The sequence below is a fragment of the Neofelis nebulosa genome, chromosome 3, assembly GCF_028018385.1.
Source record: "Neofelis nebulosa isolate mNeoNeb1 chromosome 3, mNeoNeb1.pri, whole genome shotgun sequence".
Taxonomy (NCBI): domain Eukaryota; kingdom Metazoa; phylum Chordata; class Mammalia; order Carnivora; family Felidae; genus Neofelis; species Neofelis nebulosa.
Window position 1 is genome coordinate 21977702 of NC_080784.1, and position 27277 is coordinate 22004978.

At 42.5% G+C, this 27277-nt stretch overlaps 1 protein-coding gene across 2 annotated transcripts in view; it reads left to right on the forward strand.

Annotated features, from left to right (window-relative positions):
• The window catches only part of MTMR7 (myotubularin related protein 7), a 132536-nt gene that overhangs the window by 68555 nt on the left and 36704 nt on the right, over positions 1 to 27277 (forward strand). For both annotated transcript variants that reach the window (XM_058720086.1, XM_058720087.1), the window contains 3 exons: positions 6345 to 6502; positions 16096 to 16224; positions 25812 to 25946. In XM_058720086.1, coding sequence (XP_058576069.1) covers positions 6345 to 6502; positions 16096 to 16224; positions 25812 to 25946 — 422 coding nt within the window. The remainder of the gene's footprint in view (positions 1 to 6344; positions 6503 to 16095; positions 16225 to 25811; positions 25947 to 27277) is intronic.

Consider the following 27277-nt stretch of genomic DNA (forward strand, 5'->3'; position numbering starts at 1 on the left):
AGTTTAATGTGAGAGGCAGGGCTAAAATTAGGACACGTTACAGCCTTTAACCTTGGAAGCAGGCTTTCGGATCTGGGCGGAGGTAGGGAAAGGTGGGGGGGGGGGTCCCAGCTAGGAGTAGGGGTGGCTTATCAGAGCCATGTCAGGATCCTTTACAAAATACACCTTCCCCCTCCTCTAGGTATATCAGAATGGGTGTGTGTGGGGGTGGGGTGGGGTGTGGTATACTTTGAATCCTAGTAGCACGGTGTAGCTCTCTTTGGTTACTCTGGTTAGTCACCAACACAAATCACCTATTTCCAGCTACCCTTATGGACACACAACTAAACTACAAGGTCCTGTAAAGAACTTTTTTTTTTTTTTTTTTTTTTTACAAAAGAAGAAATGTTTCAGAGTCCATTTAAGTCAAGTCCTATGATAGAGATATTTTCAGAGCTCATGAGATCCTCTCCTCACTGAATTAGGATTTCTGGGATAAGGGTACATCAAACTACTAAAAATCTAGTGAGCTTTTACTGGTTTGTCTTTTGTGTGAATTCAGATTGGTAAGAATGAAAAATTAATGTAGCCAAATTCAGTAAGCTCTTTAATTCTGAATAAAGAACAATTTAGGTTAAAGTAAAGGTTTGACCCAATGAAAAATAGATCCAGTGTACCAATAAGGATATATATTTTTCAGATGAAAAGACCCCTGTTTCTCAGCTTCCATTTTTCCCATGTGCCTTCTTCTCTCCTCCAATTTGTTTATGCTGTTTATTTTTGTATCAATTAGTGTTGGTTGGTCCCTTAACATTTGAACCATCTTCTTTGTTTATTTTACCATTTTTTCTAAACTACAGTGTTTTTTTTCCAGTTCATCTTAGTCCCCAATTCTTTTGCACATTTATTATGATTTAAAAAAATCTCATGACTGACATCATCTTATTTGCTCAGTTTATTTTTATTTAAATATTTTTAATATTTATTATTTATTTTTGAGAGAGAGAGTATGAGCAGGGAAGGCACAGAGAGAGAGAGAGAGAGAGAGAGAGAGAGAGAGAGAGAGAGAGAGACATAGAATCTGAAGCAGGCTCCAGACTCTTGAGCTGTCAGCACAGAGCCTTAGGTGAGGCTCGAACTCATGAGTTGTGAGATCATGCCCAGAGCCAAAGTTAGACACTTAACCTACTGAGCCACCCAGGTGCCCCTCATTTGCTTAATTTAACTTTTTATGTCCTAGTCTAAGTCACTGCTGTTATGCAGTATCTGCGGTTGTAATATTCTTTTTATTGACGACACTTATCTCTGAGTCTAGAAGTTCTTTTCCACTAAGAGCCTCCATAGCCCTGGTGGTTAATTCAAACACTTGTTGGTTGAAAATAGACAGCAGACATCTTTTTCCTCCTCCTCCTCCTCCTCCCCCTTCCCCTCTTTCTCCCCCTTTCTCCCCCTTTTCTTCCTCCTCCTCCTCCTCTTCTTCTTCCTCCTCCTCCTCGTCTTCCTCCTCCTCATTTTTTTTTTTTTTTTTGAGAGAGAGAAAGAGAGCTGAGGTTGGGCAGAGAGAGAGAGAGAGGGAGAGGGAGAATCCCAAGCCTGGCACAGAGCCTGATGCAGAGCTCGAACCCACGAATGGTGAGATCATAACCTGAGCTGAAATCAAGAGTCTGACAGACTGAGCCACCAGGCACCTCTTCCTTATTTTTCTTCTAAAGCTGTGAAGTCCAGTAGTAGCTGTGTTCTTTCCTGACCCCACTTGAAATGGTTTTTCAACTCCATGTAGGTCCTTGAATGAAGCAGAAGGCTGGGGGGCAGGCTAGCTTTCAACTGTTACTTTTGGTTCTGATAAACCCCACAGTGTGTGTCCTCCTGATGACTGTAACTTTCCCCTTCCCAGACCCATCTCCGCACTCTGCTAATGCCCATTCGTGTTTGTTTTTTCCTTTCAATTTTTAAAAAATTTGCAAAAGGGAAGCAGTCAGTAACATAATTGTATTACTCAGGTTTTACATGGGTTGTTGCAAGTTTTCTTTTTCTTTTTAAAGTATTTTTATTATAATATTAAGTTACATTTTGTTTCTCCCAATTAGTCTATCATGATACTTCCCTCATTTTTTTCCCCTAAATATTCTGTTTTCATAACCATTTAGCCTGATACCTGGGCAACAAACTAGGTTGTTTTTCTTCCTTTTCTAATTGCTTTGTCTTACCCACAGCTGCCTTATCTGCTCGAGTGAACACCCTTTCCTTTTTTATGGAAGAGAAGGAGCAGAGGTGGGGTGCAGAGACTGGGCCATTTGTGGGCTTGGTGGTTCCAAGTTGAAAGTTGCCACTTGGTGGCGTAAATCTTCCCCAGGGAGTAGGAAGAGGGCTTACCTAAGAGCTGAAGGCGTCAATGAGAGCAATAGGTATGGAACCGAGAGCAGAGACGAGTGCTTCCCTGTGTTAAGGGGCACGTGATGAACAGCTGTGCTCAAACAACACAGAGTCAGTCAAAACCTGCATCTTGTTCGCTACCTGCCAAGTCCTGAAACACCAATTTGGTTTTCCTAGAAACATGACCAAGATGCTATCCATTATTATTTTTGTAAGTTTATTTATTTATTTTGAGAGAGAGACTGCAGGAGGGGCAGAGAGTGGGAGAGAGAGACAGAGAGAGAGAGACAGAGAGAGAGAGAATCCCAAGCAGGCTCCACACTGTCAGCACAGAGCCCGATGTGGGGCTTGAACTCACGAACTGTGAGATCATGACCTGAGCCGAAAGCAAGAGTCGGATGCTTAAGTGACTGAGCCATCCAGGTGCCCCGATGCTACTCATTCTTAATTTAATGTAGTACTTTAGAAATTGTCCTTTTTCTTTCTGAATAGATAGAAAAACCTTCAAATCTGCCTTTGCCTAGCATTTGTAAGATTTAAGTAGGTCAATAAAGTACATGCTCGAATGATTTCTACATAATTTTTTCTGAAATTTTTTCTTTTGCTTGGAGGTGCACATTCAGTGCAAAGACATGTGGGGTATTTGCTTCTTACGGGAGCAGCTGTAGGGGAGAGGCCTTCAGTGCACCTGGCTTAGAAACCTGCTGTCACTAGCAGCAGAAGACCTTTTATGTTGGATGTGTCGGCTCAGACCTTATGGTGTAAGAAGCCAGTGGAGTATCACATGTCTGTTTTAAGAGACGAAGGTGAGAAATGAGGGATCTGACTTTTCCAAAGCAGGTATGTTCTTTCAGTTCACATTCTGTAAAGACTAGAGATTTCTGTAGCCCTACTTTTGTTTTTAGCTCGCCTACTTGCTGATGACTGAATTCTGCTAGGTAGGGGTGCCTGGGTGGCTCAGTCAGTTAAGTGTCTGACTCTTGGTTTCCGTTCAGGTCATGATCTCACACGTTTGTGAGTTTCAGCCTGGTGTCGGGTTCCGCACTGACATTGTGGACCCTGCTTGGGATTCTCTCTCTCGTCCCCTCTCTCTGCCCCTCTCTTGCTTTCTCTCAAAAACGAATAAATAAACTTAAAAAGAATTCTGCTACGTATTTTGCAGAAGATGGAGGTGAGTGGAACAGATCGTTGTGAATGGGAACTATTCAGTAAAGTTTGCATCTGTGTTAATGGTACTTTATAACTTCTCAGAGCCGGCAGGCCTCAGCTGAAGGCTTCACCTGGGCTGGCCTTTGTGTGAGAAGCTTGCCTACATTAATAAGACTGAGTTTGGGTTGACAAAAATGTGGGTTTCTTTGCCCTCGTGAAGAATTTTAACTTACATTGGGCTGGAGGTATGAGTGATCACCCTTTTGCTTAAAAAAATAACACAAAACATTTCACAGTTTTAGTGGTAACCCATTCTAATGTCTCCCAGTTCAGAATTCACGAATGATCTTGTTCACGTCTGCCTTAAGTTATTCCTGCTTTCTGTACCGTGTCTCTGCCTCCTCCCAATGACAGCAGGCATGAGCCCATACATAGAAAACTCTCTGTCCTCCACTGGTTTTCTTCTTCTACCTTTGCACCTATCTGTAACTACTTAACGAAGGGCACTTAGCTTCCATTACTAACCCTGTCTTCATAAGTTCTGCTTTCACCGAGGGAACCGAGGCTTTCTCAAGAGATTCTGTTGCCCTCTTAAACAAATTGCATTTGCGGTTAACATTATGATATCAGAGGCCTGAGTCATGAAAATGGTACTGAGAGATGGAAAAGATGTGTCAGTGTCGAGCCATTGGTTCCCAGAAATGGATCTCAATTTTTTGTGCTGTCTGCTCAATAAGCTAAGATTACAAGAACCAGTTCCTACTGAGAGCATCTCTTCTGTGTTTGTACAGATAGCTGTAGGTGTGTATTTTCTTATTGATTGAAATCATCCATATTCTAAAGTTTGAAGTTTAGAATACATGATATCAAGAGAAACTGAACTAGAACATAGTTTATCTTACAGGTACACTCTAGTTGTTTGCTTTTTTTTTTTTACAAGAAAGACTACATGTCTAATGAAAAATATGACCCTTATCTTTCTTCTTTCATGTAGATGAGTCATTTCAATGGTAATCACAAGCCTGAAACTGAGTTTAGATCTTAGGCTGCCTGTGTGTTGCTGTGGCCTTTTGCTGGTGGTGAGGTCCTTGACTGGGTCTCCAGACACATGTTGAAGAGCAGTTAAATTATCCATATCTGAATGTCATCAACAGATTAGGGAATAAATGAGGGGACCTCAGAAAACTGTGAGGAGAAAAAAAGCTATTGGAAAAAAAGAGGAAGGTTAAGAGGATGGAACAAGGAAAGAAAAGACACAAAAGTGGTCCGTCTGGGGAGAAGAGAGAAGGATCTGCCTTAGACGAGCATTGCGTGTGCTTTGGAGAATGCACTCTACAGCCAGGTTGCCTAATTTCAATCCAGAGTCCCCATTTATTAGCTCTGTGGCCCTGGGGATGTTCCTTAACCACTTTTTGCCTCAGATTTCTCATCTGGAAAATGAGGCCCATCGTAGGTTAATACATTTGTTAAGAACAGAATCTGGAATGAAATACGGGTTTAGTGAGTATCAGCCATGATTTCTCTTTACTAGCGATGTGTGGATCTGCACTATCCAGTATGGTAGCCAGCACCTGCATGTGGCCGGTGAGCACTTGACATGGAGCTAGCATGGAATTTCAAAGACGTTGTGAAGCAAGATATATATAATATTAATAAGTTCTATATTACGCACATATCGAAATAATATTTGCATATATTGGGTTACCAATAAAATATATTAGTAAAATTAATTTCATTGTTTCTTTTTAGTTTTTTAATGTGGTTTCAAGGGCATTTTAAGTGACATATGTGGCTTGCATTACATTTCTGTTGATTAGCACTGGCCTAAATGCTTCTTTCAACAGGGCGAGACTGGAGCAAGAAAATCAAATTTTAGCTTTAAATGGGGAAGGCTGTGGAGCTTGGGCTCACAAGCAGAAAGGGTGTTACATAAAGACAAAGACATCCTTGCAGAATTGAAAGGAGAGTTTCGTCGTACATCCTTAAATTTGCCCTTCATGACCAGGGTGCCTGACACTATGAATTGATTTTTTTATTAATCCTATGAATTTTGTATGAGCACTGTAATTATGACATTGATGTGTTTGCTAAAAGTTCAGATGTTTTCCGGGCAAACACTTAAATACATTACACAGCCTTTCTTTAAATTTTTTTTAATGTTTATTTTTGAGAGAGAAAGAGAGTGTGTGGGAGCACGAGTGGGGGAGGGGCAGAGAGAGAAGAAGACACAGAATCTGAATCAGACTCCAGGTTCTGAACTGTCAGCACAGAGTCCGATGTGGGGCTTGAACCCACGAACTGTGAGATCATGACCTGAGCCTAAGTCAGACACTTAACTGACTGAGCCTCCCAGGTGCCCCTACATCCCACAGCCTTTCAATTGCTGTTTCTTTTTTGAATATTGTGAGCATCAAAATATGGCAGTGGTCCGGGCCCTCTCTCTACTTCTGAGAAGCCGTCCCAAATCCAAGCTCGATATACATAAACAAACTGAGTTCTTGATGTCTAATGATACATACATTCTTAATTAATTTTTAAGTTCCATTTCTTGTATGGTCTGGAGAATATGTTTGCCTTCCAAAGAAACTTTAAAGAAAGCACACAATGGAGAAGTCCTTGTTTCTGAAAGGAAAGAAGCGTTTGCAAAGTTGAGTTGGTTTGTCCCAAGGTCTTCATGGTGTTGTCGGGAGGAGGTGGGCGTACCTACCCAGAGAGGGTGTCCCAAGGGACCAGGAGCCGGACTGGCTTCTTGATGTACTCTAGCCCAGACAGACTGCTTCTGGGGAGATTTGGTTCTAGTTTTGGCTTAGCTTGATTTGGCTGTATTCTCCCTTTTCTTGCAGTGAAATATGAGGAGTTATACTGCTTTTCATTCAACCCCAAGCTGGATAAAGAAGAAAGAGAACAGGGCTGGATGCTGATCGATCTGAGCGAAGAATACAAGCGAATGGGCCTCCCTAATAATTATTGGCAGCTCAGCGATGTGAATAGAGACTACCGAGTGAGTGCAGGCATCTAGTGAAATCTAGATGCTTAATCCAAGTGAACTCCTGATTCCCGTGGCTTAGCATGACTGACTTAATCTCCTTTAATTTCTTAGCTCTTTGTAGATATAGATCTGTAGATTTGCAAGTCTCCCCTGGTTATTACCAGCTACATTTCCTACCTGCACCGGAATCAAAAAGTTTGGAAACTTAGAGACCTCCCCCACCCCCCGACACACAAACCCTTCCCCTAATGTTTGAGGAAATGGAAACTCAGAGAAGTCCAGTGGCCTCATGGCCAGCCAGTGGGTGGGAGAGCAGGCCAGGGCCAAGTTCTCCTGTCAGCTCTTTTTATAGTGTGGTGAGTGATTAGTGGGGAAGTCACAGAGACTCTGATGGCAGTCTGGCACCAGCTCCTCTCTGTACTCACTGAACTCCTGATTGGTACACAAGGTCACCAAGAGGCTTCCCTAGAGAAATGTGGCGAGATGTGTCTACGTTTACAGAAAGGCCTATGGAGAGGAAAGGAGGCAGAAGGGGCAGAACCAATGCTGTATTGTCCCTAATGATGGGCTTACAAATCAGTGTTGGTTTCCCTATGACGTTTTTAAATATTTTAAGTAATAAAAGTAGCATAAGAATGTTGCAGAGAATTTATAAAAGAAAAAAGAACATTGCCCTCACATTCTTTTGTTAGGTTTTAAAATTTTACTTCAGATTTTTTCTCATCTGCATAATTTAATGTCTTTTCTTATATAAGTAATGCATTGAATAATTTAAAATTGGAAAATACATAGGAAAAGGAACTGTTCGAATGTATGTAATGCAAATGGAATCATACAACACATGCCTTGTGTTCTGCTTTTCCTCACACATCATATTGCATTTTCCTGTCAATAAATATATTTTATATAATTTAAAAACATCGTATAACAATTGTGTAGTATGACTGTCATATTCTGTCTACCTAATCTCCAATTTTTAGACATTCAGATTGTTATTATTTTTCACTATTTAAAAAAAATTTTTTTTAATGTTTACTTATTTTTGAGACAGAGAGAGACAGAGCATGAGCAGGGGAGGGTCAGAGAGAGAGGGAGACACAGAATCTGAAACGGGCTCCAGGCCCTGAGCTGTCAGCACAGAGCCCGACGCAGGGCTCGAATTCACGGACCGTGAGATCATGACCTGAGCCGAAGTCGGCCGCTTAACCGACTGAGCCACCCAGGCGCCCCTATTTTTCACTATTTTAAATAACATAGTGAGAACATCCTGGTAGCTATATCTTTGCCCATGTTAAAATTCCTTTTAAAGACAGATTCCTAAAGGTCAAATTTCTGTGTCAAAAACTTTACACAAATTTTTGTACACATTGTCAGCAAGAACTGCAGATTTATATAAATTCTCAGCAGCTGTGTATGAGAAGGCTTGATTTCTTGTGCCGTCACAGGGAAAGAGTTTCGTTCTTAAACAATTTTCTTGACAATTTGATAGTGGGACAAGCAATTTCTCAATTTAACTGACATGCTTTGATTTCTTGATTGTAGATTTGTATATGCTTCTTGGCCATTTACACCTTATCTCCTGTTAATTGGTTACATTTTTAAAAATTTTTTATTGAAGCATCGTTGACATACAGTGTTATACTAGTTTTTGGTGTGCAGCATAGTCATTTGGCTATTGTACACATTATGTGATGTCCAGCCTGGTAAGTATAGTCACCGCACATCATTACCACAGTATTGTTGACTATATTCCCTTTGCTGCACTTTTCATCTCTGTGACTTATTTATTTTATAGCCGGAAATTTGTTCCTCTTAATCCCTTTCACCTATTTCTCCCATCCTTCCACCTCTCCCCTCTGGAAACCACCAGCTTGCTCTCTGTATTTATGAGTCTATTTCTGTTTTTTGTTTGTTTCTATGTGTGTGTTGATTCGTTTTGTTTTTTATGTTCCACATATAAGTGAAATAATGTGGTATTTGTCCTTCCCTATGTGACTTGTGTTTTACTTAGCAAAATGCCCTCTGGGTTCATTTATGTCACAAATGGCAAGATCGCATTCATTTTTATGGCTGAATAATATTCCTCTGTGTGTGTGTGTGTGTGTGTGTGTGTGTGTGTATACACACACACCACATTTATTCTATTCATTTATCTATTGATGGACGCAAATTGCTTCCATATCTTGGCCATTGTAAGTGATGCTATAATGAACAGAAGGATGTATATGTATTTTTGAATTAGTGTTTTTGTTCTCTTTGGGTAATACTCAGCAGTAGGATTGCTGGGTCGTATGGTATTTCTATTTTTAATTTTTTAAGAAACTTGCATACTGTTTTCCACAGTGGCTGCAACAATTTACATTTTCACCAACAGTGCACGAAAGTTCCCTTTTCTCTACATCCTTGCCAACACTTGTTATTTTTTGTCTTCTTGATACTAACCATACTGACTGGTGTGAGATGATACCGTTGTGGTTTTGAGCTGCATTTTCTTGATGATTAGTGATGTTGAGCATCCTTTCATGTGTCTCCTGGCCATCTGTGTGTCTTCTTTGGAAAAAAATAGCTATTTAGGTCCTATGCCCATTTTTTTTTCCTGGGATTATTTTGATTTTTTGGTGTTGAGTTGGGTAAATTTTTTACATATTTGGGGTATTAACCTCTTATCATGTATATTATTTGCAAATATCTTCTCCCATTGTTTGTTTTATTGGTGGTTTCCTTTGCTGTGGAGAAGCTTTTTATTTTAGTATAGTTCCAATAGTTTATTATATAAATATAGTAATAATTAGCTATATATATATTTGATTGCTAGCCATAGTAGTAAAAACAGTATGGTCCTGGGACAAAAACAGACACATAGATGAATGCTCTTAAACCTCTCTAAAGGGGCGCCTGGGTGGCGCAGTCGGTTAAGCGTCCGGCTTCAGCCAGGTCACGATCTCGCGGTCCGTGAGTTCGAGCCCCGCGTCAGGCTCTGGGCCGATGGCTCGGAGCCTGGAGCCTGTTTCCGATTCTGTGTCTCCCTCTCTCTCTGCCCCTCCCCCGTTCATGCTCTGTCTCTCTCTGTCCCAAAAATAAATAAAAAACGTTGAAAAAAAAAAAATTTAAAAAAACAAAACAAAACAAAAAAAAAACCTCTCTAAAGTGCCCTCCGGATCACCCTCTGCTCCGGTGCCACTGACTGCAGTCTGGTGTTATCCTTCCCTTGTTTGTGTATAATGTGTCTACATTTGTAAGTAGTGATATGTGGTATTATTTTGTGTGTTTTTAATGCTTTCTACACATGGTATTGTGCTGAATGTCGTTTACTGAAACTTGATATTTCACTCAGCATTGTATTTGTGAGATTCATTTCATTTAATAAACACATCTATAATAGTTACCACATGCCACTGTTCTAAAAAGCCTGACAATGTTAGCAGTACCATGTGGTAGGTGTTGTTAGTATCCCTGCGTTGCAGATGTAGAAACTCAGGCATAGCCCAGTTAAGTAACTGCCCAAGACCCAGAGAAGTTCAGAAACTGTTGATACCTTTAGCTCTCATTCATTCATTTTTCACCATTGTATCATATTATATTTTACAGCTATACCAGAGTTCTAAAAGTTATTCTTATCCTTGTCTCCTTCTCTCTCTTTCTCTTTTTGTTTATCATCACAAAGCTGTTAACTGGCTAATACATGACTCATGGTTGAGCGTTTCCATCTAGGAGTAGAATTTCTGAGTTAGAGGGTATGTGGATTTTAACATTACTAGATATTGCCAAATTCTTTCCCAAAGTGTGTACGTGGACTTAACAGACCTGATAGCAAGATATACAAGTTCTCACTACTCCACAGACTCACCAACAGTTGGCATTGACATTATTTGGTGATACACCTACTCATTGATCTAGCAGTATTACTTTTGGGAATTTATTGTAAAGAGTTGATAGCATACACACATGATGTACATGGTGATTTATTGAGGCATTGTTTGTAACAGCATATCTTAGAAGAAACTAAAATTTCTTAATAGAGGACCAGTTAAATAATTTTTGCTCTATCCATATAATTAAATTAGTATGTAACCATTAAAAAATGTGGAAGATATTCATGTACTAATAAGGAAAGATTATTAAAGTATATTGTCAGTTTCAAAAAAGCAAGGCAGAGAAGCACCTGGCTGGCTCAGTCAGTGGAGTGTGTGACTCTTAATCCTGGGGTTATAACTTCAAGGCCCACATTGGGTGTAGAGATTACTTAAAAAATAAAATCTTTTTAAAAAAGCATTAAATATAGTGTGACATCTGTTATCTGAAAAAGAGGGAGAAAAATAAGAATATATATTTGTATGTATGCAGTTGCCCCAGAATGATAACCTGGAGAATAGGTGGGAATGGGGTGAACAGAACACAAGGATATGCACCTTTTTTGTATTGTTTCATGTTTTTAACCATGTGAAATTATTAATCAAAAAATTAAATTAAAAAAATGCCAGTGTTATTGGTGTGAAGTTGATATCAGTGTGGTTTTACTTCCATCTTCCACATCACTGACAAGTTTGACCTTATATTTATTGGCAGTTCACGTTGGCTCTCTATGACTTGCCTGTTTGTTATTTTTGATCCTTTTTCTCCATAAGATTATTTGTCTTTTTCTTATTGAAAAGACGTATGTTAACATTTATAGCTGTTACAAATATCTCCTCTCAGGAGACATTTACATACTATTCCTGGGGAATCATTGGGTCCTCAGAAGTTTTGAATTGTCAGTGTTTACTATTTTGTTTCATGTTTCAGCATATTGTTGTTGTTGTGTGTTTTTTTTTTTTTTTAAATCCTGGCCTACTTGCTAAACTCTATCCCAGTTTGATCCTGTATAATATCCATAATTACATTTATATTAATTATGGTTATTACGGTTTTCTAGTAAATTTTGATGTGTAGAGGTCAGTTCCTTCCACATAATTCTTCTGATGTCATGAATTTATAGATTATTTGGGATAGAATGGATACGTGATACTGAATTTTCTCCATAATGACATTTAAATCTAACAACCATAATCTTACACCGTGAGTAGACATTTGGGGCTTCTTTGTCTCCATCGTTATGAAATATGTGACGATGGATTTTTAGCCTTGAAATGAAAGGGAGGAAAATCCAAGTTTAGTAAAGAAAATTGGGTCCCTTTTGACATTTTTCAAAAATATGACACACCCTTGAGTGAGGAAGAAAATGAATCTAGGCTGCATCTTGTGGAATAATATTTGCTTGGAGACACAAGTTCTTCCTATTTTTGAAGAGATTTCCTTCTAGAACTAGTAGCACAAACATGACTCATATTTAGTCACTTATGTCCTACATGTGGAGACTGCAAAACATGAGTTAGTCAGCATTTCTTTTCAAAAGTAACATGCAGCAAACCCAAACTAACAACCGAAGGATTGTGTTGAAGCAGAAAAGGTGAAAACCTAGGGGATTGTCTGATTTTACTAATATGATGGAAATAGTGAGAAAGACGATGTGCCCTTCTCTATTACCAACTTAGAAATATAATAAAAGTTGCTTCAAAAACTTTCTGACTCACAGCCCATTGAGAAAGTTGTGGCATCATGCATTACTTTGTTTTCACCTCATAGTTGAGAAAATTTGGGGCTTCTTTGTCTCCATCGTTTTGCAAGAGTTATGTCTTTCTTCTTAGAAAGAAACAGGTTCAGAACCTGTGCTGCCCTTTTCTGTGTGTGTGATGTTTTGAGACTAATTACCACCACCACCACCATCATCCTCATCATCAACTCTGTCATCGTTCCTATGAGTCCTCTTTATAAGACTTGCCTGTGATAGTCTAACTCTCAAAGTGAAGATTTCCCTTTGTACGTAACTCCTGAAATTGTCTTTCTTAAATAAAAGAATTATCGTTCACTACTTAGGTTAAAAGTTTCACCTGTTTCTCTTGGAATAAAATTTAAAATAGAGTAGGAGCCAGTAATTTGCAATCTTGTCGATTTCCATTTTCTACAGCTATATTTTGTGTGCTACATTTTTTTTTATTATATTTATATGTAAATTGTTTTAGGCAACTCACACCCTCCTTCTCCCCTAATATTATATCATAAATTCCTTGAAATAAATTTTAGATACTAAATGTTTAAGAAGAAAGCTGTCTATATAGATACAAGGCTCTGGCAACTAACTCTCCAAAGTGCTCAGCTGAGTGGTTCTCCATAGATACAGAGGTCTAATCAAGACATCTCGGATGGCATCTCAGGTGGATACTACCTTGCAATGGTAAATGAGTTGACTGCAAGATTATAACTGGGTCAAAAGAGATCAACTTTCCTGGGAATGAGAAGTCCTTGAAGCCAGTAGCTCTTTTGTTATTCATTACTGCCCCAGCACCTAACATAATGCCTGGCACGTATTAAGTATTCAGTAGACAACAATATCATACTAAAATCATCAACAACATTGTACTATAATCATCAAACTTGCTGAGTAAGAGACTAGAACTTAATAATCCCAACCACTGAAAAGAAATGATATTCACGTAACGTGATAGAGGTGCTGATTATCACTACAGTGGCAGTCATATTACTGTATATAAATGTATCAAATTAACATGTGTACACCTTAAATTACACAATGGTATATGTCAAATATATATATTTTTAAACTAGTTGAATGAGTGAAACAATTATCCAAAGAGATTTTCTGGGCAAGGCTAAAAAACCAAGATAGGCAGGCACTCTTGGCAGGCTAATTTATTTAGTGGAGGACAAAGAAAATCATTTCCTTATTAATAAAAAAAAAGTACGCAGAAATGATTTTAACTTATTCTGCCTTCATTGGCTTAAGCAGCTAATGTAAAGAAAGAAAAGTCAGAAGAAAAGCTTTTTGTACTTTTCTGAACTCCCATTCTCTCTGAATTTTCCTACATAATTTTCCAAACCAGACAACATTTGGGGACGTGCATTGATTAGTTTCAGAATTTGGTAGCCTAAATTGCACCATGCTGTGCATTATTCATTGTCAGAATTTTTACTATGACTGCGTGAGCTTATTGCAAAAATGAGAGTGGTCAGTGCTATCCATGACTGTTTTTTAAATTTCTCCGTGAAAGTGCCATCTGCTTTCATGAACGCAGGGTGGATTCACTTTTTTTTCCAGCTTGATTAAGAATTTGTATCTTGAAACCTGAGCTAATAGACACCATGAGTCTGACTTTTTTCCGAAGGTATTTTAGCTTCTCTTAGAGCTCCCCATGCAAGAGCTTATCAGAATGTCCATATTTCAGTTCTTAACCTTGAACTCTTTTTCACCTTGACTCAGTACTCTGGGGGAAGCAGGAGCCCCTGTAAATGGCATTGGTGTGTCCCTAGAGGGGAGGCCATGACCACCACCGACTGGGTTGAGGTGTTAAGCTCTTGGTGTTTGCTCATGCTAACCAAAATGTCTACGTTGCCTTCACTGTGGAGAGGGAGGGCCCAGGTCTTCTTAAAGGGGAGGAAAGTTTTTCCTGCTCTTCTGGTGAAGAAAGAGGACCCGGAGTGGATAGCAAATGGTCAGGTCCCTAAGTAGATTGGGTCCAGGAGTATTAAGGACAGTGAGTTCTGGGTGTTTATCTCTCCTTTGGTCCTACACCAGGTATGGTGCACATAAAGGCTCCAGCGTGACACAAGCTGGGCATCCTTTGGCTGTGGGAGGCCACAAGAGGACCTGACAGGAGCTCCACGGTTCCTAGCTCACCTCTTTGTTACTCAGAAAACCTGTGTGTAATAGGCATGTTGAGAAATCTCACCTATTACTTCCTTATTTAATTTAATCATAACTTTGCAATTCCTTAGTGTTGTATAGTGAAGAAAGTAGGTGATTCCCGCCTTACTGAAAACCTCCCAATTTCCTATTTAAAACTTATTTTAAGGAAATGTTGTAAGTCTGGTACAACGATTACATGTCTCTTGAACTTCAAGCTAGCGGGTGTGTCCTGTCTAGTGACATTCTAGCCGACTGACTGAAGAGAGGTGCAGATGCCAGATTTGCATGGGGAGGAGGGTGTAGTGTCCTGTGGTAGTAATTCCAGTAAGAACCCTCTGCGTCCAGCTAGGTTGGACCATCTATTCTTGGGGCAAGATTTTCCTCCAGAGTATCAGTGTTCCCGGTACGGGATTTCCTCCGGAGTGTCAGTGCTGGAGCCTTGAAGTCTCTGAAGTCTTTAATAATCTTCCCTGAAATGTCTTTGGCTCAATGGTGAAATTACACTTGGAGTCTGAGAATGTCACTTTTGTGGTCCTTTTATCTCCTGCTCACTGTCGTGCACCAGTCTGGTAACAAAGACAGTGGAGGCAGGTCGGGGTGGGGAGGTACCATCACAGGACGATTTTCATGAGCTGTGGAGAGGAGGCTTGGCTCTTGCTTGGGGTGGGTTTCTGTTGCCTTCAGTTCCATCTTTGTAGAGGAGTGAGTGTGGGCTGGAGGTAGACCGAGGACAGGCAGCTAATGCATTTCCCTGTTGTTACTGCTCCTTGAGGACTCTTGAAATGGCCAAGAAGAAGGTGCTTGACTTCTGGAAAATAGCAGCCACTTTGGCAAAATCCAGGGAAATGCCATCTAGGCGATCTTCACATTGAAAAAAGATCGACTGGCTGATGTCAAAGCGAAATACATACTGAGCCACACGTCAGCGATTACTGTTGCTACCTCTAACATTTTTGTTAGGCCTAGTGGTTTATAAAGTGCTTTGTCGTGGGTGTTACCTGAGTTGATCCTTACATCGACCTGTCGGGTATTATTTCTGTGTGTCATCAGTTTCAGAGGTCAGTGTAGTTTGACATTCCTGAAGGTCATGAAATTGGCAAGTTGCAGCTACGTTCTGAAATGCTGATTCTGACTGAATCACGAGATCATTCCAAGGCTCCAGAGTTTACACTGTGGGAATCACCACTAGTGATGGGCAGAAAGAATAAAATCATTTCTTACCATCTGTAAAATCAACATGTAAGAAACAGAAATAAAGCTGTTAAATTGTGTGGTACCAAGTCAGATCTAGAGAGTTACCCGAGCTGGAAGTGCAGGGAGGAAATTTCTTGAAGGAGGTGGAGTTGGGTTGTCCCTCGAGAATGGAGGAGATTTGGGAAAACCCAACGGAAGAAGTTTCTAGGGAGGGCACTGGCTGGACTGCTTTCTTGGAGGCAGGAGTGCACATGTTGTGTGCTGGGGACAGAGAAATGGCCCCGGGGGCTCACCCCTGGTGCTTGCCTCCCACTGTCAGGCTATCTTTCACTCAAAACAGGTAGCGAAATTGTTTTCAGCTACCAGGATGCCGAATTATAACTTGTCCCTTCTTGAGGTGAGAAATGCCCACCTGTTCCGAACTGTCTTGCTGCTCGCAGTGCCCGTAGACAGAACGGGCAGTGCACAAGGACAGGTTGCTAAAGAGTGTTTGCTTCTCTTTGTGAGGATTTCATGGAATCACCAGCTCTTCATTTCTCTGAAGTAGCTGTTGGTAACTCGGTTAAGAAAATGTATACGCGCAATGTATAAGTATGCTGAATGGAATTTCTTGTGGCAGTTCACAAAGCATTACTGGATTGCCTAAAAATTCCCCTTGTGTTTTCCGTGACAGGTTTGTGATTCTTACCCTACTGAACTGTATGTTCCCAAATCGGCCACAGCACACATCATCGTGGGGAGTTCCAAATTCCGGAGCAGACGGCGATTTCCTGCCCTTTCTTACTACTATAGAGATAACCACGTAAGTCTCAAGGCATGCTTTTGTTTTATGCTTTGCTTTTCTTGTTTTATCATAAACAGGCACTCTCTAGCAGTGTTCTGCTGTGTGCGTGTGTGTTTGGGTTCTTAAAGGGATGTGGATATTGCTGTATGTGGCATGACACAACACAACTATGCTTGAACTCTTACCTTATGTAGAAGTCGACCTTTCATGTTTATTTGATAATGAAGTAATGGGGATACAGTCAGAAAACAGTTAGATGTAATCATTCAAGTGAGTTCCTATCCTTTTTTTTTTAATTAAAAAAATTTTTTTGTTAATGTTTTTATTTATTTTTGAGACAGAGAGAGACAGAGCTTGAGCAGGGGAGGGGCAGAGAGAGAGAGGGAGGCACAGAATCTGAAGCAGGCTCCAGGCTCTGAGCTGTCAACACAGAGCCCGATGTGGGGCTTGAACTCAGACCACAAGATCATGACCTGAGCCGAAGTCGGATGCTCAACCAACTGAGCCACCCAGGTGCCCCAACCTGTCCTTTTCTAAGTGGTCACCTCGGACAGCTCTGTGCTTATTCCAACAGTGCTGGAGATCCTTCGAAACACCTGCTTTGGAAAAGCTCCCGGAATCCATGGCACCTTCTTTTTTTAATGGCACACTTTTTTGAGTGTCCTCTGCATAAGATATCTTTGTTTATGGAGAATGGGTTTTATTTTTTAAATATTGTTTATAAAAGCTAGGATTTGATTTGTCTGCAGCTAACAGAGACTCTAAGTAAACACTGCATTAAACAAGATAGAACTTTTTTTTCCTCTCACATAACACTCCAGAGGTGGGCAGTCCAGGCCTGGAATCCTGTTCTCCACTACTCAGCCCGCAGGGACCCAAGCTCCTTGGCACCCTTCTGGTCTGCCTTTCCGAGTCTTTGGCGCAAATTGAGGGACATAGTAGATGACTTAGTAGCAGCCATCACTTCCGCACAGCAGCAGGTGGAGGAGGGCTAATGAGCCCTCACAGCTTTCTGAGGAAGCCTCCGGAAACTGCCATGAGACTTCTGCTCACAGAAGTGATGAACTGCACAGGGCAGGCAAGAAAATGCAGTCTTAAGGGTAACCGTGGAAACAGCTAAAACTTGTGGTTCCATTTCTGTGAAGGACAGGAAAACAAAAACAGGAGTCCACAATGGCCCTTGCCATACATTTCAGGAATTACTTGACCTTAGCCAGGTGAAAGTTTGGTTTTCAAGCTAGACGTTATAGTTGTCGATTGAAAGCCAAGTTAATAGCCATAAATAATTGTAACAGATGTCTGTGAGTGTGTATGCACATGCATGTACCGATGGGCAGGGGGGTCGGGTAGGGGCTGTGTCTGATTCTAGAAGGAGGTTTCCAAAAATACCGTGAACAATGCCATCTTCTTCAGGGTAAGCATACAGCCTTCTGTGTCGCCTGCTTTGGAGGAAAATATTCATTTAGCAGTATAATTTCCATTAATTGGAAGGATATAAATAGTCTTATTTTTCGTTAAACTCACTGCTCTGAAATGGGGTCTAAAAAAGGCAAGGATAGTATTAATGTTCTGTATTACTTGACTCCAACTATATTTAAGCCTACACAGAACTGGAACAGGTACTGAAAATCAAATAAAGATAGGAATTTCTTTAAAAAAAAAAAAACCATGATGGAATGAATAGGGAATTTCATGACATTGTATTTGAAATTAGGATACCAGTAGCATTGGCACTTTTTGGAGCATCCATTCGTAAAGAAGTAAGAGAGGGAGGATCTTTTATTCTTTTATTGTTGTTTAGAGGTAAAGGTGGGCTGGGTATTTAAAAAGTGAGCCCGGGGGCGCCTGGGTGGCTCAATGGGTTGAGCGTCCGACTTCGGCTCAGGTCATGATCTCATGGTTCATGAGTTCAAGTCCTGTGTTGGGCTCTGTGCTGACAGCTCAGAGCCTAGAGCCAGCTTCAGATTCTGTGTCTCCCCCTCTCTCTGCCCCTCCCCCACTCACTCTGTCTCTCTCAAAAAGAAATAAAAACATTTAAAAAATTTAAAGTGAGCATAGTATCCATCCTACTGCCTTTCCTTCTGTTTTGATATTCTTGAGAAAAGGATTTCTTTTTTTTTTTTTTTTTGGTCACTGTGAGTATTGCAAAGGGCAAGTGTGTGCTGTCTCAGAATGGGTTAGAAGTTTTAGCAATTAGAGCTCAGAGGCCAGCCTCTTCACCTGCTGACCTCAGATTCTCATTGTTCCATTGCTGCTCTTGTGTGCCATTCGTTCTTTGATCTCCAGGCTTGAAAATGAATCATAACAGCCATCAGTTATAGTTTAAAATAATTGATTTCTTGTATTTAGAACTTCAAGGAAGACAATACTTCATGTTTTAGCTCTTCTTACAAAGTAAGGAACAGAGATGCGTTTCTTTTTTTTATATAAGTTTTTTTGTTTACTTTTGAGAGAGAGAGAGAGAGGGACAGAGAGCGCACAAGCATGGAGGAGGGGCAGAGATGGAGACAAAATCCTAAGCAGGCTCTGCGCTGTCAGCGTAAAGCCCGATGTGGGGCTTGAACCCATGAGCCGTGACATCATGACCTGAGCCGAAGTCCAATCTTCAGCTGACCGAGCCACCCAGGCACCCCACAGAGATGTGTTTCTAAGCGTTGTTGATGAGCTGGTTTCTGCAGGGAAATACTTAGTGTGCCCTTACATGCATACCCACTCTCCCACCCCCATGAATTAACTCTCTGCTGCAGGTAGCATTATGATCCATTTTGTTTCTTATAACATTTGGGTTTTAATATCAAAGTTAACTGTGTAAATCCTTCTGATGCAACCAGGGATTTTTATAAAGGGAAATATGATCGGGGTGGATTTCTGTGGTTAAATGGAAGATGTTTGAGATAACAAAGCAGCAGTTCGTGCTGTTGTTGCTTAGGAAAACTCATACCTAAACCAGGCAGTCTTCCATGCAAAGTAAACAGATAGAAATCTTGTAAATGGTGTAAATGTGCTGATCTTTCTTTCTTCCCTTTTGTGGTTTCAGACTTTATAGACTTAAGAATATGTATTCCTGGGGTGCCTGAGTGGCTTAGTTGGTTAAGTGCTGACTTCGGCTCAGGTCATGATCTCACGGTTCATGGGTTCGAGCCCTGTGTCAGGCTCTCTGCTGATAGCTCAAAGCCTGGAGCCTGCTTTGGATTTTTTGTTTCCCTCTTTCTCTCCCCCTACCCTGCTTGCTCTCTTTCTCTGTTGCTCAAAAATGAATAAACATTAAAAAAAAATATGTATTCCTACCCCAATAAAACTTATGCTTGTGAATAAGAATATCGTATTCTTTAAACTACTGTTTCCCACATATCCTTTTGTTACCAAAGAGACACTTCTGATGGAGAGGTGGCTTGGCAAATGTGGGGTGTGGGACCCGAAAGTTAGGTTAAGAGAAGCTTGGAGTGCACATCATTGCATGAACTAGAAGTCCTGTGGAGAATCCTTTGATAGAAATGCCTCTGCTGAGGGTACATAATTCCTTTTGCATCAGTTTTTATCATATGTGGTGTTAAAATCATATCCTATTCACTTGTTGGTGAGATTAGGACTCCTGCCCTAGGGCTCCAGAGAAGGACATGACACCCGACACTGGACAAATGAAGTTGTCAGCAGTGTATTTGTTGTGCACACTCACTTCCCAGGAGGGGAGGACATGGCTGCCATACAGGCCATGCAGGGCTGCACTCAGGAATAGAGGGAACCAGCAGGGATTGTGGGAGTCGGGCTTTGTAGTACCAAGAGGGTGAGGTGACCTCAGGTTCCTGCGAGGATGTGATTGGCTTGGTTAATTCCATGGGCTGCCAGGTACCTGAAACCCTCAGCTCAGACTTGAGCAGGAACTACATCTGGTCCATAGGGAGAATTGTCCAGCCAGGGAGCTTTGTCCATAGGAGCAGATGTAAAGGGGAGCTGGCCCTCCCAATTTTACCAGATGTCACAGGCAGTGCAGAATAATACTTTTAGGCCTTGAACTGCATATGGGTTATATAAAGCCATCCAGACTCCCTTTGGGTATCAAACTATTAACAGCTTTGTACATAACAATTAGAGATGTATAAATTATAAATGTCACTTACGTTCAGAAGCCTGTGCCTGTTTGTTATTTACCAGCCCTTAGAATTGCTATGTCCTTTGTTCTTTCTTATTAAATGTTTTAATTATTTTTAAGAAAGCAGTTGTGCTTTAAATTGTGACTAAGGTGGTCTCCTAATTTCACAGCACAGATCTCTGGGAAGCTCTGCAAGATTCCCAAAGAGGTGATTTCCCGTAAGAAAAATACAGACCGTCTTTCCTCCTTTTATAACTAATAGTTCTTGAAACTCACTATGTCTTAGGCACAGTTCTAAGAATGTTATATACTTCATCACACTCTGTAGTTTTTCTGTTATTTTCCTCATATTATAGATGAGAAAACCCAGGTTCAAAGACAATAGGTCAGTTAGCCAAGATCAGATAGTGAGTGAGAGCAAACCATGGATTAAAAGCCAGACCTTCCTGAATGCTGCATCTTAATTCTCTATCATGCTTCCTGACTTATGATTTTGTCATGCTATATTATTTTGGCTAAGAATCCCAGATCAGAAAATATTATGCCTGGATGCAGTGTCTGGCTTCCCTAATTATTAGCTATAATTAGCCCTAATTATTGACAGTAAGCCTTGGTTGCCTCATTTATAAAATGGAGCAAGTCATAGATGTTATTGCATATGGTAGTTGAGAAGATAAAAATATGACAAAGGCTTTGTGATAGTGCTGCCATATAGCACACATTCAGAAAATGTTGGATATTTTAATTATTAGTAGCATTGTAAATGAGGGGCTCATGACAGTTTACCATGGAAGAGCTTTACCTCTGCTCTCAGATGGGTGACATCAGTAAGAAAGGCCACCAGCGAATGGTAATAGTCTGTCACCAGTGTGACTGTCTGGGGTGTGGACAGGGCGAACAGAAGCACTGTAAGACTACTTACTGTGCCACACAAAATTGGTGACTGTATGTTCCCTCTGACGCGGGGAGGAACTCTGTGTGGAGCATGTCTATGGGTTATTAAGAAAATATAACTATGAAATATTAAAGTACAGTTGGTTTAGTGGGTTTAATATATCTGGTTTAATTTATTGGCCACATTTCATGGTGTAACTCTGCTCTGACTTAACCCTTCACTTAAAACTAGCAGCTGTTAGCCTGCAGGTCATTGTCATTCCCTGGTTTCATTTCACAATGGAAGTCCCACTTGCTCAGTGAGCGTAGGTGTGGTATGTGCGTTCTCACCAGCTAAATGTGTCTCCTTCCCCTCTAACTCTTCTGATAGTCGAAGAAATTGCCTGGTGGTAGCTGCCTTCACTAGTACTTCTTTAACCCAGATGAAGCTCTAAATCGAATTGTTCTCTTACCCGCCAGAATTCCCTCAGGGCAGCAGGGCAAGCCCTGACCCCCCAAAGAGCAGAAGAAATAGAAAGAACCCCCGGGTAAAGCCCCAAGAAAGCCCTCTGTGGCCCTTATCTTTCTATCCATCGGATGTTGCTTGTCTTTTGTCACCCAGCCCGCCTTTGGTCCCTGCCCTGCTTCACCTCTCTCCCGGACCAAGCCCTTGCCGGCCATCCCCATCCGTGTTCAGGCCCTCCGTCCCTCTCTTCTCCAGCTGCAGGTGCACTTCTGCCAACAGCTCAAGAGTTGTGCAACTCTGGAGAAGCTCTGCCGCCCCTTTGCTTTGCTTGCCACTGTCCCATGCCCTTCGCTCCTGAATTCTGAACCTGGCTGCTGGGCTCAGAGTTCTTCACCCACCTCGGTGATTGCCCCTTGCTGTCACAGACTGCAACTGGAACTCTCTGGCAGTTGTCCGGTTATGTGTCTGGCTGTGGTGTGGTTCTCGGTCTTGTCAGCAGGTCCTCAGCTGTAATGGTGTAGGTGGTGTAAATGGTGTAGATGGTGTAGGTGGCGTAGATGGTGTAGGTAGTGTAGATGGTGTTGATGGTGTAGGTGGTGTAGGTGGTGTTGATGGTGTAGGTGGTGGTGATGGTGTAGGTGGTGTTGATGGTGTAGGTGGTGGTGATGGTGTAGGTGGTGTGGTGTAGATGGTGTAGGTGGTGTTGATGGTGTAGGTGGTGTTGATGGTGTAGGTGGTGTTGATGGTGTAGGTGGTGGTGATGGTGTAGGTGGTGGTGATGGTGTAGGTGGTGGTGATGGTGTAGGTGGTGGTGATGGTGTAGGTGGTGGTGATGGTGTAGGTGGTGTGGTGTAGATGGTGTAGGTGGTGTTGATGGTGTAGGTGGTGTTGATGGTGTAGGTGGTGTTGATGGTGTAGGTGGTGGTGATGGTGTAGGTGGTGTGGTGTAGATGGTGTAGGTGGTGGTGATGGTGTAGGTGGTGTGGTGTAGATGGTGTAGGTGGTGTAGATGGTGTAGGTGGTTTTGATGGTGTAGGTGGTGTTGATGGTGTAGGTGGTGGTGATGGTGTAGGTGGTGTGGTGTAGATGGTGTAGGTGGTGGTGATGGTGTAGGTGGTGTTGATGGTGTAGGTGGTGGTGATGGTGTAGGTGGTGTGGTGTAGATGGTGTAGGTGGTGGTGATGGTGTAGGTGGTGTGGTGTAGATGGTGTAGGTGGTGGTGATGGTGTAGGTGGTGTTGATGGTGTAGGTGGTGGTGATGGTGTAGGTGGTGTGGTGTAGATGGTGTAGGTGGTGGTGATGGTGTAGGTGGTGTGGTGTAGATGGTGTAGGTGGTGTAAATGGTGTAGGTGGTGGTGATGGTGTAGGTGGTGTGGTGTAGATGGTGTAGGTGGCGTAGATGGTGTAGGTAGTGTAGATGGTGTTGATGGTGTAGGTGGTGTAGGTGGTGTTGATGGTGTAGGTGGTGGTGATGGTGTAGGTGGTGGTGATGGTGTAGGTGGTGGTGATGGTGTAGGTGGTGGTGGTGGTGTAGGTGGTGTGGTGTAGATGGTGTAGGTGGTGGTGATGGTGTAGGTGGTGTGGTGTAGATGGTGTAGGTGGTGGTGATGGTGTAGGTGGTGTGGTGTAGATGGTGTAGGTGGTGTTGATGGTGTAGGTGGTGTTGATGGTGTAGGTGGTGTTGATGGTGTAGGTGGTGGTGATGGTGTAGGTGGTGTGGTGAAGATGGTGTAGGTGGTGGTGATGGTGTAGGTGGTGGTGATGGTGTAGGTGGTGTGGTGTAGATGGTGTAGGTGGTGTTGATGGTGTAGGTGGTGTGGTGTAGATGGTGTAGGTGGTGTTGATGGTGTAGGTGGTAGTGATGGTGTAGGTGGTGGTGATGGTATAGGTGGTGTGGTGTAGATGGTGTAGGTGGTGGTGGTGGTGTAGGTGGTGAGGTGTAGATGGTGTAGGTGGTGGTGATGGTGTAGGTGGTGTGGTGTAGATGGTGTAGGTGGTGGTGATGGTGTAGGTGGTGTGGTGTAGATGGTGTAGGTGGTGTTGATGGTGTAGGTGGTGGTGGTGGTGTAGGTGGTGTGGTGTAGATGGTGTAGGTGGTGGTGATGGTGTAGGTGGTGTTGATGGTGTAGGTGGTGGTGATGGTGTAGGTGGTGGTGATGGTGTAGGTGGTGTGGTGTAGATGGTGTAGGTGGTGGTGATGGTGTAGGTGGTGGTGATGGTGTAGGTGGTGGTGATGGTGTAGGTGGTGTGGTGTAGATGGTGTAGGTGGTGGTGATGGTGTAGGTGGTGTGGTGTAGATGGTGTAGGTGGTGTTGATGGTGTAGGTGGTGTTGATGGTGTAGGTGGTGGTGATGGTGTAGGTGGTGGTGATGGTGTAAGTGGTGTGGTGTAGATGGTGTAGGTGGTGGTGATGGTGTAGGTGGTGTTGATGGTGTAGGTGGTGGTGATGGTGTAGATGGTGTAGGTGGTGGTGATGGTGTAGGTGGTGTGGTGTAGATGGTGTAGGTGGTGGTGATGGTGTAGGTGGTGTTGATGGTGTAGGTGGTGGTGATGGTGTAGGTGGTGTGGTGTAGATGGTGTAGGTGGTGGTGATGGTGTAGGTGGTGTAGGTGGTGTAAATGGTGTAGGTGGTGGTGATGGTGTAGGTGGTGTGGTGTAGATGGTGTAGGTGGCGTAGATGGTGTAGGTAGTGTAGATGGTGTTGATGGTGTAGGTGGTGTAGATGGTGTAGGTGGTATAGGTGGTGTTGATGGTGTAGGTGGTGTAGGTGGTGTTGATGGTGTAGGTGGTGTTGATGGTGCAGGTGGTGTAGATGGTGTAGGTAGTGAGAAACATTCCCGCCTTCTCCAATGAGGACCACCAAAGCTTCCTGGTCTTCCTGGGAAACCCAAACCCTCACTGAGTGTTCCTGGGTTGAATGTTAGGGACACGTAGGCTGTGCTTGGACTCAGAGCTGGGTTGTCCCTTCAGGGGTAGAGACTTGAGTGCAGGTGCCCCGAGTGGACTCTGCCATGACTCTCTTTGGTGAGTTTCCCCTGCTTAGCCTGCCCGCCTGGAGCTAGAGGGTTCTCTTCCTCCCTGACCACCATGCCCTCCATCCTCTTACCCAGTGGGCTCGCAGCCTCAGTGTAGGTTCTTGGAGAGTCATTCCTTTATTTTAAATGTTAACATCTAAGTCCGCAAAAAATACTTTGCCACAGAAGCATAAGTTTTATAGCTACGAGGTCGTATCCGTGCTCACCTAATAATGCAGGGAAAGTTTTGTGCTGTTGTCTATGTTGTCTGGTGATACGGTTTACTCTGTCAGAATCACAGAATTGGGAAATTGTAGAATAGAATGCAGGCCGATTCCAGAGAAGCCCCCTGCTTCTCTCACACCGGGGCCATCGGGGTGTATGCCTTCTGACCTTAGGTGCCCGAGCTACCAGCTGCCTGGGCTTTCCTCATAGTGAAAACGTTCCCATTTAGCATTAGAGTTGGGTTTTGGTATCTGTTTCTAAATGAGCTGATAAAAAATTTGGAAAGCATTACAAAATAACTTGTTTTTAACTAGTCTTGCTATTAGCAAGTATCCTGTAAATTTTAGGAGAATAGTTATTTATTTTGTATTTCTACCTTCAAGAAAATAATACCTGTGGAAAGGAAAATAAGCTATTTATTTATTTTTAATTTTTTTTAACGTTCATTCATTTTTGAGAGACAGAGAGAGAGATAGAATATGAGCAGGGGAGGGGCAGAGAGAGGGAGACACAGAATCTGAAGCAGGCTCCAGGCTCCGAGCTGTCAGCACAGAGCCCGACACAGGGCTCAAACCCACGAACCGTGAGCTCATGACCTGAACCAAAGTTGGACGTTTACCTGTCTGAGGCACCCAGGCACCCTGAAAGTAGGCTACTTAGATGGCTTTACATTTCATCAGTTAGGTCCTATCTCAACATCCATGCACACTCCTAATTTCTTACACCGAGAAACTTTGCACTGTTTGCCCTTGTTGTGGTTTCTTTGGCCTGCATTAAAAAGAAACCAAGCTGGATTTTTGGAAGGCATTCAGACACTTCTACAAGCTGGCGTGGGGTGTAAGTGAGCCCGGGGCTCGTGGTTGGGGACACAGTCTGCAGCTGTCCGTGGGAACAGTGGCGCGCTTTCTGATGCTGTGGCCGCGGCCTCTCCCCTCAGGCCTCCATCTGTCGGAGCAGCCAGCCTCTGTCCGGCTTCAGTGCCCGCTGCCTGGAGGACGAGCAGATGCTTCAGGCCATCAGGAAAGCCAATCCAGGAAGTGACTTCATTTACGTCGTGGACACTCGGCCCAAAGTAAGTGTCGCTGTTCCGTCCCGATGCATGTCTTTGCAGCTCTGAAGCCTGAAACTGGAGACGAGGCAGAGCCAAGGAAATGGACGGCCGTCCCCCACTGAGGGCGCTTCATCTGCAAAGGGGCTGTTCCTCTTTGGCCACCCCACTCGGCCCCGTGTTTCTTCCTGGGTGAGTGTTTTTCCGCCTGTGAGTTTCCTCATCACGTCAGGTACTTTTGATAGTTCCCCTGCTGCTAGGAGTGTGTTGGGTATACAGTATACACAACACATGAGTGTGGTTTAATTTTGGAGCTTGCTCTCCTAAATACACCAAATTATTATTATTAAAAAAATTTTTTTTAATGTTTTTTTTTTTTAATTTTTAAAATTTATTTTGAGAGAGAGAGAGAGTGCACAGGCACGGGAGGGGTAGGGAGAGAGGGAGACACAGAATCCAAAGCAGGCTCCAGGCTCCGTGCTGTCAGCACAGAGCCTGACGCGGGGCTTGAACCCACAAGCCGTGAGATCATGACCTGAGCTGAAGTCAGACGCTCAACTGACTGAGCCACCCAGGCGCCCCAATGTTTATTATTATTATCTTTTTTTGAGAGAGAGGGAGGGGCAGAGAGAGAGGGGCACAGAGGATCCCAAGTGGGCTCCACACTGACAGCAGAAAGCCTGATGTGGGGCTTGAACTCCTGAACCAAAATGGGAGATCATGACCTGAGCCGAAGTCGGATGCTTAACTGAGCCACCCAGGCACCCCTACCAAATTATTTTTTTCACTTGTTTCTAAAATGACCTTTTTTTCTCTGACAATGAATTACTGTGGCTCTCCCACAGTTCGATTTTTGTGAGGTGTTCAGCTGTACTATTTCAGATTCACCTTGCAGCAATCTGTATCTGTGACTTGGAAAGATTTACAGTATATAATGTCAAGTGAATGAAAAAGTCACAAAATAATATGCATGCTCTTTTGTTCATGTAAAAGAAATTACAGGTTTATGAAAATAGAAAGAGATCTGGAAGGATATGTGGCAACCTGTTAAAATTCCATAGAGAAGGGTGGATTTGGGGAGGTAGAGAACTTTCTACATGTCTCTTATTTGTAAATATTATTTAAGTATGCATGTATTCATATACCAATTTTATAATTTAATCAGATGGTCAACAAGAAATCTAGTGGTTGAGGGATAAGCCAAGTCCATCTTGCAGAGTATCTCGATACCACACAGGTGTCCTTTTGTTTTTTTTCTTTAGGCCTGTTGGCATTAAGTCCAATTTAATTTCCAATTTCATGGCCTAGACCCATTTCTTTGTAAACTAGTCAACAACAGGAGTCCTCAGTGGGAT